Below are 16453 nucleotides of genomic sequence, written 5' to 3' on the forward strand. Positions count from 1 at the left end.
TCTGTATTTAGGTGAAAGGTTGACCATATTATAGAACGAAAAATTCAAATTGGCATTAGGAATTGCAAAAGCATGGCAAGAGAGGTTGATAACATTTTCTCCTTAAATAAAGAAAAGATAACCCCTACCCTACTAATGTAACTCCCATCGAAATGGCTGCTGGACACAGCACACACCGAAATTCAGTTAAACCTGAGGTCTGCAAGCTTTTCTTCTACGTAAATTCTTTGAATTTCTAAGAAAAAGTTATAGATCTTTTCAGAATATACATATTTATAAACATAAAATTCTACATATATGTTTGAGGGGAAAGGTTCACAGATATTCTGAAGGCCATCCATGGACACCCAAAGGTCCAAGAATATCTGATTGAGAGTGCCACAAACTAAAACATTAGTATTACCAGAAGCTGTAAGCCTAAAGCTAATCTGAGCTCAAATAAATGAGGATAATGAGCATATAAGGAAGAAAAGCTTTTTTAGGTGTTGCAGGTTATTGGTGTGATAGAACTCCTTCTAATATGACGTGAAGTGCTCAATAATTACATCTGATTCTAAATCCAAGGTGCTTATGAAACTTCTAAACATATTGCCCATGATTTTAAGAAGTAATTACCTCTTGCAGGTAAGCTATGTCCCATACCCTCAGTTCACTGTCTGAGGCCCCAGTGATGAGTCGCTTTTCTTCTGACACCAGAACCAACCCCCATACCTATAGAATATAAAAAGATTTGAGTAATGTGATTTTCAAGAGATTCCAGGTAGCATAATATGACGTTCCAAAAGTCTAAGTTACACCGTAGTGAAATGTCTTTAGCACTTTAAAGGCAAAGAAAAGGCTTATCGACAACCCTTTCAAAATGCACTAAGAGAAACCTCACTTTTACGGAGAAAAAAATGGCCTGCGGTGAAATTGTTACTTTTGTGATACTAGGAGTTTGTCTCTAACCTCCTATAATCAAATTAAGATAATGGTTGTTCAGCATAAATCTTAACTAGAATCCACTCAAATGATGATTTTAAGTCTTCTATTTCTTTGCTTTTAGCAGTGTCTAGCAAATAAAAGGTACCCCACTAATGTCCATTGCATAACTTTCAGTTTCAAGTATCCAGGAATTAAAAAATGAAAATAATACTGTTGCAAATCAACACAAAGAATTTAATCTTCTTGTCATTAATTCTAGGTATTACCTTCCTGAATGCCTGATATGAATAAAGCACTGAGGATGCAAAGACGTATAAAAAACAGTCCCTGAACTCAATTGAATAGATCTGTGTTCAAGTAACTATTATAACAGCTACCATGTGCTGCTTACCTGTCAGTAAGCTAGGTGCTGCACATATAATATCATTAAACTTCCCTACATTCATAAAAGTAGACACTTATTCTTTAGAAATGATGAAACTCAGGAATTAAAAACCACGCAAGGCCAATTTTTACTACATGTCAGAGCAGCAGTATCTGCTCCAATGGCTGGCATTGCTTCCATCAAACCAGCCTCACTGTCCCTCAAGATGGCATATGATAATTACTGTGTGCAGTAAAAACAAAGAGCCATGAAAGGGGAAGAGAAGAACACCACCTTTTCCCTTTTGCCTTCCCATTATTTCCCTGGGCCCATGACCCTACACATACCTCAGTCCGGTGGCCAACCATTGTTTTAAAGCAGTGCTGAGTATCAAGGTCCCACCATTTCACCATGGTATCTTTCCCACTAAAAGAAGAAACAGGAAAAAAAAAATACACCTTGTTTAGGAAAACTCATTCAATGAATAGGGAGATCCAAAACTCACTGCTGCTTTAAAAGGAACATACGCTTCAATAATGTCCAAAGCTCCGATTCTCTCTGATCTTACTTTTGAAAAGCAAAGAATCCTAACTTTCCTTGTAGTTATTCCTGTTCTACCTATAAGCACAAGAATGAGTTTAGATGCAGAGTACCAAAGAATACAGAACTTGATCCATCATGCTTTCCTCCTATCATTTCCATCATCATAGCATTGGCATTCCCTCGGATAATCTGCCATGGAAACATCTTAGACCTCTCCCACTCCCTTGTCTTCCTATCCAGTTAGTCTCCTGTCCTGAAAATGCCTCCTCTGTGAAGTTTCTAAGTATTGACTCCTTCTAGTCCATTTCTGTACACTAACCTGAACTTAAGTCCTACTACCTGGATTATTTTAACAGCTTCTCATTTGGTCTCTTTGTCCATTGCTGTTCTCTCATCCCATCCAATGTGCAATTGTCAGATAACCTTAATTTTTAATATTTGCACTAGCTCAATGTTCCCTGTAGAATCAAAATCAGGCTCTTTGGCAGCATTCTCAAAATTTCCCATTTATTTGTTCTTAACCCCCTAAATATAACCTCTCCCAGCCAATGGCCTCTACTACTCCTGCTCAAACACCTCTTCCCTACCTCCTCACTACATAAATCTAATATAATCCTCCTTCATGAGCAAACTGGAAAAAAACACCCCTCAAAAACCTGATTTACAAAGTCCATCCCATATAACCCCACCTTACAGTGTTATTTCTTTTCCTTTATATTCTCTAAGCTGTAATATATATATTTTTTATTAGAACTATAGAATCATTCTCTTATAGAACCTGTGTTATCTGAACAAGACACTATTTACCTGTATCCTATCCCACAAAAACAAATCCACCATTGGTAAAGCATTTAGTGCTCACAGCTTTTTCGAGTCATTACTATGGTTCCTCTAATTAATGCCTGGCAAACCTTGGTATCCCAGCTTTTACTAGGTGGCCATTCTTTACGAATATTCACTATTATATTAGGTTGAACAATATAAAATTGTTGATATTTGATGATTTTTTATGTACACAAATAAAAATTTCAAATGGTTCATCCTAATAGGTGTTCAGAAGGCCTATGAAGTACAGTACATCTCTCCTTAAAAGGCAAGCCGAATTTAACACCTGGTATTCATATCTTCCCTCTGCTCCATATTCTGATTCCTGGCTTTCTAGAGATCTAGAAGGTAGACAAAGCTCATTCTATAATAAGTTTCAAAAGGCTAAGAAACACGGAAAAACTGATATCAAGAGAAAAGAATGACAAATTAGAAAAATGATTTTAAAAATAATATAACTTTGGATAGCTCTACGATACTACTTAGAAGAAATGGAAAGAAGGAAAGCAGGAGAACAGGAGAGAAAACTAATGCATAAGCATGAGCACACTGCTCATGAGAGAAATGAGTGAGGAATAAAGCAAATTCTCTCTTCCTAGAAAATAACTGGAAATTAAACCATTATTTCTTTACCTAGTAACTAGCAGGTTCTTTTCTCGTAGAAACAATGCTTGTGTGATGGCATCCTTGTGCCCCTTTAGACGGTACAGACCACTTTCATTGATCACATCCCATACAATAATATCTGTGTCCTAAAGGGATCAAATAATACAGATAAAAATAATTTTCTTTACCATATATGGCCCAACTTGACAAACAATGAGACTTAATTATTAAAAAGGCAATACACAGTCCTTACAGAAAATTTGGAAAGCATGGGGAAAGTACAGGGGAATAAACACCAGCCTTATTCCCACCATCCAGAAATAATCCCCAGATATTGTTATTGCTCTAGTCTTTATGTATAATCCAGGTTATTTTCCTATTAGAAAACTAAAATCATGCCATTCATATCATTTTACAACCTTTTCTTTATTCATTAAATATTATTTCCATTTCTTCCATGTTATTCCAGAGTGTTCACATTTTTAATGCTCAGGTAATAATTCTAAAGCAATAGCACAACTTATTTAAAAATTTTTCTGTTTTAGACATTTAGGTAGTTTCCAACTTTCTGCTGTTATAAATATGCAGAAGTGAACATTCTTATATACAAATTTTTGTATGTATCTCTGATTATAAAAAACTAAAATGAAAACCTCTTGGGTTATATGATTGTTTATTTTTAAAGTTTTGGATTCATACCATCAAAATGATCTCCAGGTTGGGTAAATCTATAGAACCAGCAGGGATATGTATGACAAGGCCTGTTCCCCATTCATTTAACTCTATTATTAGTTTTCTCAAAAACTACTATGAATCTCATAAGTAAAAAATGTTCAGTCTTAATATTTAATTTACATTTATGAATACAAATGAGAAATATTTTACATGCTTTATGGTGATTATTGGCCATTAGTATCTCTTTTGAATTGCCAATTCATGTCTTTCTTTTGTCTATCATTCTTAGGGTGTCATCTCTTATTTGACTGTAAGTTATTAACAGATGAATGATACTAATCCTTTCTTTTTATATTGAAAATATTAAATATTTTAACTTTTTCAGTGTCCTCTGACTTGTTTTTAATGTACAAATGTTTCAAGTATTCCAATCTACCAAGTTTCCTTTTTTAATTTATTTCTTTGCTAATACATTTAAAGTCCTTTTCTACTTTGCTATCGGATATTTACTTACATATTTTCTAGTTTACTTTAAAATGCTATTTTTTAATAGTTAAGTCTTTAATCTTTGTTTAATTTTGGTATACAGCATGAGGTAAAGCTTTAATTTAAAAATTTCCCCCAAATAGCCAATTGTCTAAGGACTGTTTTATAAGTAATCCATCATTTTTCTACTTATTAAAAACGTCATCTTTAAAATATACTAAGTAAGAATGTAATCATGGATGTGTTTCTGAGATTTCCATTTGGTTGCAATAATCTATTTTGCATTGATACTTGCATTGAAGTATCAATATGATACTTCTTAAATTATGGGTTTATATGACATTTCAATATCTAAAACTCCTGTTTTATTATTCTTTTCTTCCCAAATTTTGGTGTTTCCAATTCCTTTGCTTTTCCATATTAGGTCATGTTCTAAGTAACAACTAAAACCTTTAAGATATCTATTTAAATATATCTGTATCTATATAAACGTATGTCTAAACATAGCTTTAGCTATATAAATCAATTAGAAAACACTACCATCTTTTCAATACCTTGTCTTCCCATTCAAGAACATGGATTATATCTCTATAAAAGTCTTCTTTCCATTCTTCAGTAAGGTTTCATGGTATTTTTATGTCTGTTACTTAATCTGCTATGAATGGAATCTTTTATATTTTCTAACTCATGACTTTTGAGATACAGGAAATTCTACTGATTTTACAGAAGTCAATGGCAAATAATTATTATTTTGTCTCTTCTTTTCCGGTCTTTGTTTTCTTTCCTTATTTTACTGTTTTGTGTAGCACTTCCACAATAAGAGTTATCATGGCTCTCTTCATCTTATTCCTACACTTGAGGCTTTTATCACAGAATATGACAAAATGAACAAAAGGAAACAAAATGAACCTCCCAATTCACACCCATCCTCCTTACTCTATTTCTACCATTATACTACTTTGTATATTGACAGCCCATTGTTTTACCTGACAATTTTTGTCAACAACTTGCTTCAGCATAAGCCTTACATTCCTTTAATAGATCAAATCCTAGGCTGATTCAAAGGCTTACCTTGGACCCAGATGCCAGTCTGCCTCCTAGCTGATCATACTTCAAAGTAGTGATAGCTGCTTTGTGACCATTGAAGGTCACATTTCCTTCCCCACTCAGGAGACTGAAGATTCGGATCGACCCATCCTCATACCCAACAGCTAAGTGTAGCCCATCTGGGGAGGGGCATAAGCAAGTAACTTCTTGTTTAAGCCCCTGAAGGATAAGAATCTGAAATCATAAAAATTAAAAACAATGTAGAAGAGTTAAGCATGAACTCAAGGGAAAAGCATAGGAATACTCAGGCACAGTAAAATTACGAGCACTAATAATTCCAAATTACTCTTATGAATAAAAAAGAAACTCCACAATCAATTTCAAGTTTTTTAATATGGAAATTAGTATTTGTACTAGGCAATGAAATATTTAAGAAAAGGCTTAATTATTTTCTCCAAAGCTCTACGTTGTTGTAATACATATAAAAACTCCCTAGGCAATAAAATAAATTTAATCCCTTTAATCTAAGTCTTAACCCTAGAACAACACTACGTGATTTTCAATAAAGGGTTATAAATTCCTTTAACTGAGACCCATTTTATAAGAAAACAATCTGCATGGCAACAGAGTACTACAGTGGTTTTAACCACAAAGGACTCTTGGTGGCAACAAGAATCAAAGTAGTAACTTGGGAATCACAAAATGAATGGACAATATCAAAATGCCTATATTTGGTTTGGCAAAAGTGGTAGGCTTAGGGAATTCAGTCACACAAAGTATCAAAGTCTACTTTAACAACACTTGGGCATTATCCATATTAGAAAAAGATTCTGCCAACATAGACTCACCTTCCTTTTACATGCCTAATATTTTATAACCGGCTATAAGCATAAGTCGAGCTTGAAAAATAGAATTGGTAGAGAAAAAATACATCAGGAATAAATAATTACTACAAATAATGACCTGTAAATATTCCAGCAAATAGACGTCTAAGAAATAAGCTCCTATTTCATTGTGGTTTTCAGAATTTAGTGGAGAAGAACACAAAGGAACTTGATGCTTGGCTAGCTAGACCTAAAGGAAAAAGATTTCTCTTCTAAGGGCACATACACACAAAAAAACCTCATGATAAAAAAATCAGAGCTCCCCCACTTCTACAACCTCTCCATCCTCAAGTACCAATAAATCAGTATCAAACTGGTCATTTTAGGCTCACCTTCTCTCCTTTCCTTAAGTCCCAGATGAAAACGTGTTCACAAGCTGGTACTGCCACATAACGTCCTTTCTCACCACGAAGTGTCACAAAGACAATATTACCTTTTTGGCTTCCGATAACACCAAAGACCGCACTAGCAACATAGCGTAGGTACTGCTTGGTGAGCCCCATGTTATGATGTCTGATACCACAGGTGAGGCAATCTGTGCATATAAACAAAGAAAACTCAGCTCCTTGGGTGCCTTGGTTCTACTAGGTTAGTAAACACCAACTGTTTTTTGTTTTTTGTTTTTGAGACAGTCTCACTCTGTCGCCCAGGCTGGAGTGCAGTGGCGGGATCCTGGCTTACAACAGACTCCGCCTCCTAGGTTCAAGCGATTCTCCTGCCTCAGCCTCCCAAGTAGCTGGGACTACAGGCATGTGCCACCATACCCGGCTAATTTTTGTATTTTTAATTTTTTATTTTTTTAGTAGAGATGGGGTTTCCCCATATTGGCCAGGCTCGTCTCGAATGCCTGACCTCAAGTGATCCACCCGCCTCGGCCTCCCAAAGTGCTGGAATTACAGGTGTGAGCCACTGTGCCAGAACACCACCAACTGTTTATCATGTCATTAAAAGCATGTAACTTGTGACTTCTTAATCTTTATTTACTCGAATGAATCATTGACCTAAAATACCTGGACATCTTCATTTTTTATTCACTGTTGACTCAATATAATCCCTCATTCCTCAAGTTCCAAATTAGTCACATTGTCATGCCCACCTCATGCATATCTGACATTATAGGCTCAATGCAGCTAAACTAATTTACTTCTGCCCATTCAACCAGCATCAAAGCTTTTATACAGATTGGCAGTCTGAGACTGAACAAATTTTTCAGTGAATATCTATTGAAAACCTACCAATTAGACAGGCACCATTCTAGACACTGGAAATACACTATTAATAAGGCAAAATCCCTAACCTCATGGTACTTACTTTCTCATACAGTGGTTCTCTAACTCAAGTATACATCCAAATCACCTGGAGGGCTTATGAAAACATTGCTAGAAAACACCATCTCATCTCTTCTCCCAGCACTTGTTTCTGATTTTGTAAGTCTGAGGTAGGGCCTAGAATTTTTCATTTCCAACAAGTTTCCAAGTGATGCTGCTATTGCAGTTCTTGGACCACACTTTGAGAACTACTAGTCCATGAAAGTCTGTCCTTCATTTCAGAATCAGAAAAGCCACTTACCCTTGGCATAGAAAATGGTTGAGCAACTTGGCACACTATTTTTGGAAAGATGCCATAATTTCTGCACTTTTATTAAATTCACTGAAAATCCATAATCCACTGGTTATTTATAAAAGGGACAAGAGGCAAATGAAGGAGATAACAAATCAGTCCCATCTGTTATTTACATGGAAGAGTAAAAAGTATCCCCAAAAAACACCCATGCAACTTAAAACATACAAAAATAAAGAAGTTACAGTCTTTTATGAGGAGCTGTTTCTATTTGCTATTGTTTTTTGTTTCTTTGGTTGGTTGGTTTAACTCTACAGGGTCTTTCTAATTATCAAATGCTGTTTTAGTCTAACAAAAAAAAATTCAGTCTCAACTCTCTGATAATATTTTCTGATAATAATCACTTACTGGCCTCATTGCTTCTCTCACAGGAACAAACACAAAGCCAATTTAAAATCTATGAAAGATAAAGTCAATATGATGATAATGCTCTTAGCCTAGGCCATTTGAGTAATTCTTTCACAAGTCCTCTTATTCCTCCAGATTCTGTAGTTGTTCCTTATGTTTGTCTGTCTTTGGCCATCTACCACCTCCTTCTATATTATTTTCCTTGGAGAATTCATATAGCATGCCTAGGTCCAGGGACTCCCATCTGTCTATTTCCAGTCCCGTCCACCTACATGAATACTAATTATAGAGTTTCCAATATTTACTGAACATCTCCACTTGAATACCTTATAGTTTCACATTTAACATGTCTATAACCAAGCCTACCTTACTTCTGGTACCCCTCTCTTTTTTTCTGACACTAAGACACAATTTTCCCAGCTCTTCAGGTTCAAAACCATTTAATAACCTTTGAATAATAATAAAAAATATTATTATAGCAGCCAAGACTTAGAGAGTGCTTACGCTATAGTAACTGATAACATTATGCAATTGTTTAATTACATACAGCAATTAATGAAACGAGCTAACATATGCAAAGCACTTAGAAAAGCCTCTAGCACACTGTAAATATAAGCATAAAAAAATTATCCATAAGGACCTGGTGTGGTGGCTCATGCCTGTAATCCCAGCACTTTGGGAGGCCAAGGCCTGGGAGTCAAGAGTTTCAGACCAACATAGGCAACATAACAAGACCCTATCTCTACGAAACATTTTTAAAAAAATTAACTAGGCATGGTGACGCACTCGGGGAGGCTGAGGCAGAAAGATCACTTGAAGTCCAGAAGTTCGAGGCTGCAATGAGCTATGATCACACCACTGCACTCCAGCCTGGGTGACAGTGAGACTCTGTCTCTAAAAATAAATAAACAATTCTCCACAATAACACTACAAGGGAAGTCACTCTTCCTATCTCTATTTTACAGACAAGGAACTCAGACCCAGAGATGGTAAATTGCTAACCCAAAGTTATTTAGCAGCTAATTGCCAAAGCCAGATCCCAATCCAGCCAGTCTAACTCCAAAATTTCTGCTTTTAACCACTATGCTAAACTGCTTCTCTTTGCCTCTTTCTCTTTAGTCAACTCCACCTGACTGTTACTCTGAAACGGGATCCCTTTCTCTCCAGCACTTTCAGTTCCAGCTCTTTAACACTGGGTTACTGCACTGATTTTCCACCTAGCACCTCCGCCTCCATGTTTTTCACTCTTTTCATTTAAACGTCATACTACTACCGACTAATCTTTTCAAATGAGCTTTCCCTATCCTAAAGCCTTGAAAAGGCTAAATCGTTTGCCAGTTTCCAAAAACTCATCCTATCTAACCTCCGTATTTCTCGAATAAACCTTGCTGTCAGGCTGGCTAGTTTCCTTCCTCGTCCTGCGACCTTGTATTCTTCATATTATTCGTTTTACTTAGAATAACATGCATGTTCTCCTCTACTTATTTTAACCAATGTTATCTTCTGAGGCCCACTTCCTTTCGAGTAAGCCCAATTCTCGCAGCCTTTTTCCATCGCCTCGATATTTAAACTACCTCCCATACAACTTGCACTGTTCACTTTGTTCCACGTACACAGCTTTCGCCTCCTGACAGTTCACGACCAAATCTTCTTCCGAGACCCCATCATCTCCGCTTCCTAACCTACAGCCCCCAAAACGATGTTTCCATGATGCACTGAAGGCCTGGACCGTGGTAACAGACCTGCCACACATTCCTAAACGAGTCTTCGGTCAGGAGAGGGTGACGGAGGGTTCCACACACCGAAAACACGGTCAGATCATCCTCAGGCAAGCCCGTGCATACGCATGGTCAGGCAGCTCTGCTCAGCACCCGCAACCGGGCCGAGTAGCTGAGGGGCTTCCAAGTACTGCTGTAGGGACGCCCGCAGTCACCTGAGTTCCCCCAGCCCTAGCAACCGGCCTTAAACACGTCCGTCTCGGCTGCTGCTGACCTCACGAACGCCTCAGCTAGAATCTGCAAAATCGGAGCCGCAGATAAGGCTCTCCGCCCCAACCGCGTACCTCCAGGACTCACCTCAGCCTCCACGAGGCTCCCAGCCGACTGGACCCGCCCACAAGACCTGCCCCTTCCGGGTCCGTTCCGGAAGCCTCTTCCGCCAGAGGTTCCCTTTGCCTTCTAGGAGGAAATGACGGAGAAAGGCGGGCGCTGATTGGTGAGCTCTGGCCGGGAGCGGAAGCCGGTGTTTCGCAGCCCGGAGCATTTGCAGCTGGTCGTTCCAGTCTCCTGGGACTTTGACTAGCCTTACCCGACGCGCTCCTGCTGAGGATCGCCGGAGATGTCGCTCGGCCGCCTTCTACCAGGAGCCTGATCCATGCCACCCGCCGCCCGGATGGGACCACCAGAGTGCTGTGAGAGGCGGGGCTGAGGCCGGGAGGGAAGGCGGGGCGGAGAGGGCCGGGGGCGCGGCCCGAGGCGCCCGGGACTCGGCCCTGGTCAGGATTGCAGGCTGAGGGTTAGTTCTGTCACTTCTCTGGAAGAATGAGCCTGGCGCCACTTCCTCGCCTGTTGGTTAGGTTCTCTCCCGAGGCGTTATCGGGGACGCCGTCTCTACGAGAAGTGAAAAGGTGGGCAGTCGGCGGGCACTAGGGACAGTGGTGCTGTAGCCAAGGAGGCGGGCGCCCTAGGGTGCAGGTGAAATGGGGCAGGCGGGAGCTCTTGCTGGTTGTAGCCCCAAAGACAAGTCCATGTTGCCGCTCCTGTGGACTAGACATCCTACGAACCGAGAGCACCTCGGCTGAGGGGTGGGTAGACGCTGAGCCCAGGATGGTGCGTTGTCTAGGTTCTCGCAATCCCTGGAGTGACACTGGCCTGGCTTTGTGTTTCCGCTCTCTGGCCGCTTGAGGGGGAAGTGACCAAGGCTGACTCCTCCTTGTTTGCTCACTGAGACTTAAGTGCTCTGTCACCAAGTGGGAATTAGCTTTTCTCTCTTGCATTTCTGCTACTTTTATTCTTGAGCTGCATAGAAGTGTTTAGAAATGAGTTCTGATGTCTAGAGCTGTGCAAAATTAAAGCTAACATAGCTGTACAAAAGAAGATCCTGCCAGCGCTTCTTGAATAAGGTATCTGCAGCCAGCCTAGAAATTAGACTTTTGTCTACATTATCTGATTTTCTTTAGAGTTTCTTGAGCTTAATGCATGTTCAGCTAATCTTCCATATTCAAGAAAATTGCAATAGCAAAGAGTGCGTATGATGAGACTGTGGACAGCTGTAGCAGCATAGGAGCTTTGAAACAAGATTGCTGGGTATTGGATAAATGAGAAGGGAAGAAATTGTGGCCACAAACTATTATTTTAATAAGTTTGGTGGGAAAGGGAGCATTTGAGTGGGTATGTATGGTTAATATCCCTGACAGGTGCGGTGCATTATATTATTATGGGGGGAAGTGTGTGCTTCAATGGAAAACTACATAGTTGAGATTCTATCTTAACACCCCTTGGATTAACTAATTCTAAAAAAGCTATTTTTCAGTTATGTCAACTAGGTAAGTGACATCAGTGCTAAATAATTTTTGTCAAGACATGCGAATTCTCTCTCTTAGAGGTCCAGTGGAAGTTTTGCCTCCTTTTGCACATTTATTTCAATATTCCTGCTGTAAGGTGTCTAATTCTGGTATTTTCTTCATCTTCTCTGCCTGGTTGCCTTTTGAGTTAAATAAAATCTTGAACACGGGTTTGGTTTTATATTTGAAGGAGTCATGATTTTACCTTTTCTTTAAAAACTCTCTTAATATTATTAAATATTATGGGATGAGACAACCACAGATGGAAAAAATGATTTTAATAAGAGTTGGTATCAGAGCAACTGTGAGTGGTAAGGTAATACATCTTACAAAATTCCTTATACAGTGTTTCAAGGATGTAACTCTACTTCCTTAAGTTTCAAAATGCCTAATATATCAATATTTACAATTAAAACATAGTGCAGTTCATTTAATATGAAGGGGTACTACTAATTCACTGTTAGGATATGTTCTTTGGGTGCTTTTGAATTATGGTGTTTAATTTGACCCAAGCCATTGACAAGCTTAGGAATGTTCTTGTTATACTGTATTTATTGTTGACATATTTGACTTCAGTTAGTCTTCCAATCTGAGAATCTTTTTTAAAAGATGTCTTTCTGATGGCATAAAATGATTCTTAAGTATGGTGTTGGATGGTGGCATAAAATGATTCTGAAGTATGGTATGCACACGTATCCTAATGTACTCTGAACTGTTAAATATTGAAATACAAAGTCATAAAGAATGGTAAACCTGGTAATTAATGGCAGTCAAGTGCATGCACCAGCTCTCTTTGTACTGTTATTATCTAGGCTGGTCTGATCAATGTAAGCATTTTGAAAGACAGGTAAACAGGTTAAAAGTTACCATTTTTCTCTCTTAAATGATATCATTTTCTTTCTATCCAGACAAAAAGGTTTCTTTGAGATGGTGATCCAAGGTATTATGCCCAATTTTGCCCAGTTTTGAACAATAAAATCTTATCTCTCTGGCCAATCCGATTATACATATTAAGCAGTATTTAAAGGACTTCTCAAACTAAAAGATGGCAGGATTTGAGAAAAAAAAAAAACAAAAAACAAGTTACAGTGTAATGAGAGCTGTTTACACTGTACCATTTGAATTATAAAGGATACATAGTGGGTTATCTTTGTCTTTAGGTCCTCTTCACTAAAGTACTGAAGATCATATGGCTATGGAAATAGATCTGATTCATTATGGAATCTTCTGTTTGTCCCATGTAGACTTTTTGATCCTTGGAAATTAATGTCTTGCTTCAAGAGCCTTTTTTTTTTAAACTAGGGCTTAGTGTTTCTTTATGAACTTATTAAAAGTACAGAGCTGATCACCTGATTTTCAGTGGACAGTCTTGCTCTTCTTTAATGTTAGCAAAAATTCTGGCTGTGGCTATAGATTACTGGGTATAGGAGCCTTCTCCTCCTCCCTTTGTCACTTGAGCAATCTGTTTGCATTCTATCACTGAGATTCTAATTCAAATTTCTTTACAAATCTGCTTGTATGAGCTCATATACAAACGTTTTGGGGAGTGAAAAGATCTGTGTCTTTCATGTGATTCTCAAAGGGGCCTGTGACCTTGAGAATGTTAAAAACCACTGTTCTCTCAGGATCAGGTTTTCCTGCCTAGCTTGGGTTTGTGGCTCCATTTACCGTATGTATTACTAAGGTGTATGTGTGTTTAGGGGAGGGAGAGACTCAAACCTCTTTTTGGTGAGAAACATCAATTTCTGTTTAGAGATGGAGTTGAAAAAGAATTCAACCTCTGTTAAATACTCTGACACTTCATAAAATGCCATTAAATTTTGTCCTACAATAAGAGCTATGAGCATTACTTTTACTTATTTAACATCCAATATCTTGTAGGTCACAATTACTTAAAAGCTGGGAAAAGGATCCAACAAACTCTACTGACCAGGTATGATCAGGGATATAGGAAAACTACCAGGTTGTAATGTCAAAGAAGATAATAGAGTTTTGAGGAGGAAATGATCAGTAATAAATGTGGATTAAATTGGATTAATTCTTGGATTTGACATTTGGGAAGTTATTGTTGACCTTGATAGAGCAGTTTTAGTATAGCTGTAGAGCGGAAGCAAAACTGCAGTAGGTTGAGCTAATGTACGAAGAGGAAGTAGAGCTACAAAACAAATTACTCTTAAAAAGTCAAGTGGTAAAAAAAAGAGGAGTCTAATATTCTGAAGAAGAAATGAAGTAGAAGAAATAAAGGAGGAAAACCTTTTTGAGAACAGGAGAATTGAGAGGAAGGAAAAAGCCAAGATGTAATTGTAAAAGGAGAATTTATGTTGTAACACTCTCTTAAGAGGAGAAATGGTCAAATGAAGGAAATTGCTTAAATCAAGGTGATTTGGCAGGCTTAAAAGTGTGGAATATACCCTCAAATCATCACTTGGAAGTTGGAAACAGTGAATGATTTTGAATTGGAGGGAAGTTAAGGTAATTGTTCTCCTATGCAGTTTTGACACCAGTTAACTCATTTAATGCTCACAATAATCTTAGGAGAATTACCCTTATTTTAGAAATTAAAAAACTGGTTTAGAGTCAAAGATAACACAACATCAGATGATGGTCCTGGATCCAAACTCAGACCCTATGATAACAGAGTCCAAATTCTCACATTGAACCATAAATACTGTCTCTGCCTCACTGTGTAATTGTGTGTGGAAATATTTACTTTAAAATACTAAAGAAACTGGATTCAAAATTGTACCAGTGTGATTTTACCTATCACAGAAAAAGGTAGTAACTACATCAAAAGTTGAGGAATTTTTTCTTCCCCCTTAATTTTGATTTCTTTTCTTTTCCTTCTTTTCGTTTCTTTTCTTTTTTGAGATAGGGTTTGGCTCTGTCACCCATGCTGGAGGCAGTGGTGCAATCTTGGCTCACTGCAACCTCTGCCTCCTGGGCTCAAGCAGTCCTCCTGCCTCAGCCACCTGAGTAGCTGGGACTACAGACTCATGCCACCACACCTGGCTAATTTTTTGTATTCTTGTAGAAATGGGGTCTCACTATGTTGCCCAAGCTGGTCTTGAACTCCTGGGTTCAAGTGATCTCCCCATCTCAGCCTCCCAAAGTGCTGGGATTACAGGTGTGAGCCACCGCATCCAACCAATTTGGTATTTTTCAAATGTTCTGTAAGCATGTATTACTTAGAGTCAGAAATAAAAGTTATCTTAAAAAAGCAATTTTGTCCTGAAAATTGGCATTCAAGTTTACAAACTGAAAACTGTGTTTGTGTTTAATGGATTTGTTTTTAGATTATAGTTAAGAACTTTCAGTATGAGTCATTGTCATAAAAAATCTGCAGGTAATTTTTTGAAATTATGAACTTTTGTCAAGTGTCATTCCATTGAGCATGAGGCAATTTAACCGTGATAGATGAGTATAGTCTTCATTTGTCCTCTGTTCAGCTTGTCTATTTCAAGTCTGAATACTTACGAACAGATCAACAAAACTTGTGGAAAGACCAATTTGATGGACTAAACACCAACTTTTAGGTAAAATTAATTTCTTTATTTCAAAGTAATTTCAAAGGCGTATTTAGTGTCAAATAAGAATAGTCTTCTCATACAAATTTATCATTGTGTAACCTACGAGGCCTTTCTGAAATTGTTATATAAATGATCACATTTCCTGTTCCACAGTGTTGATTTAGGAATTAGCATATTTCACTAGATCCATGTTTTGTTCCAATTAGCATCCCATGTCTCTCAGCAGGAAACATCACGGAATGTATTGTGGAAGGGCATGCTTGTTTTCTTTGACAACAAACATGAAAACCATACTGAAAAGCTTCTCAGAAAACTTCATGAGATTATGTCCTTTGCAGCAACATAGATGGAGCTGGAGGCCATTATCCTAAGCAAACTAATGCAGGAACAGAAAACCACCTACCTATGGTCTCACTTATAAGTGGGAGCTACACAATGAGAACACATGGACACAAAGAAGGGAACAACAGACACTGGGACCTACTTGAGGGTGAAAGATGGGAAGAGGGAAACGATCAAAAAACTACCCATCAGCTATTATGCTTATTACCAGGGAGATGTAATAATCCGTACACCAGACCCCTGTGACATGCAATTTACCTACATAACTAACCTGCACATGTACCTCTGAACCTAAAAATTAAAAAAGAGAAAGAACTAAGAGAAAAGAAGAGAGAATCTGAAATTATGTGCCTCCTGATGAAAGATACACCATCTCATATAATTTTGCCAGAACTGACTACTAACAAGAAATTTTCAAATAAAAGAGAAACTTATTGGACTGTGCATGAATATGCAAGCAACAATATCCAGACTGTGGGACACTACAGTTTCAGCAGATAAATTTTACAGAAAAGGCAAGGTTGGATGGGGAACTTGTAGATTAAAAGAGATTTAAGATATACATTAAAATGTCTTAAATGGCTAATATTAAACTATGGTTTCTAGGGATGCACACTTAGGTGAAAAGGCTATATGAGTATATAAGAAAAATATTAAAAGTTCTGATAGTAGTTACTTTGGGGGACAGGAAGGGGTTGAG

The 16453-nt window shown here is 37.9% G+C and overlaps 2 protein-coding genes across 8 annotated transcripts in view; one reads left to right on the top strand and one right to left on the bottom strand.

The window, feature by feature from the left end:
* The window catches only part of WDR3 (WD repeat domain 3), a 30193-nt gene extending 19752 nt beyond the window's left edge, over positions 1–10441 (bottom strand). Inside the window, exons 1-6 of one of the 4 annotated variants that reach the window (XM_032154862.2) lie at positions 10398–10441; positions 6687–6889; positions 5495–5704; positions 3290–3408; positions 1636–1714; positions 616–711 (exon numbers count right to left, since the gene is read on the bottom strand). In XM_032154862.2, the coding sequence (XP_032010753.1) occupies positions 616–711; positions 1636–1714; positions 3290–3408; positions 5495–5704; positions 6687–6857 (675 nt within the window). In that variant the 5' untranslated portion in view covers positions 6858–6889; positions 10398–10441. Of the gene's footprint in view, positions 1–615; positions 712–1635; positions 1715–3289; positions 3409–5494; positions 5705–6686; positions 6890–10064; positions 10220–10314; positions 10335–10384 lie in introns of those variants that run through there. The other 3 variants (XM_032154865.2, XM_032154864.2, XM_032154863.2) reach the window with 3 other exon arrangements.
* A 115-nt stretch (positions 10442–10556) lies between these two features.
* Positions 10557–16453, top strand: part of GDAP2 (ganglioside induced differentiation associated protein 2) — a 64179-nt gene continuing 58282 nt past the window's right edge. For 2 of the 4 annotated variants that reach the window (XM_032154866.2, XM_058439410.1), the window contains exon 1: positions 10557–10732. The gene's annotated coding sequence lies outside the window, so the exon portion shown is untranslated. Of the gene's footprint in view, positions 10733–10892; positions 10949–11342; positions 11444–16453 lie in introns of those variants that run through there. The other 2 variants (XM_032154867.2, XM_058439409.1) reach the window with 2 other exon arrangements.

Source organism: Hylobates moloch, unplaced genomic scaffold, assembly GCF_009828535.3.
Source record: "Hylobates moloch isolate HMO894 unplaced genomic scaffold, HMol_V3 SCAFFOLD_5, whole genome shotgun sequence".
In the NCBI taxonomy this organism is placed as follows: Eukaryota; Metazoa; Chordata; class Mammalia; order Primates; family Hylobatidae; genus Hylobates; species Hylobates moloch.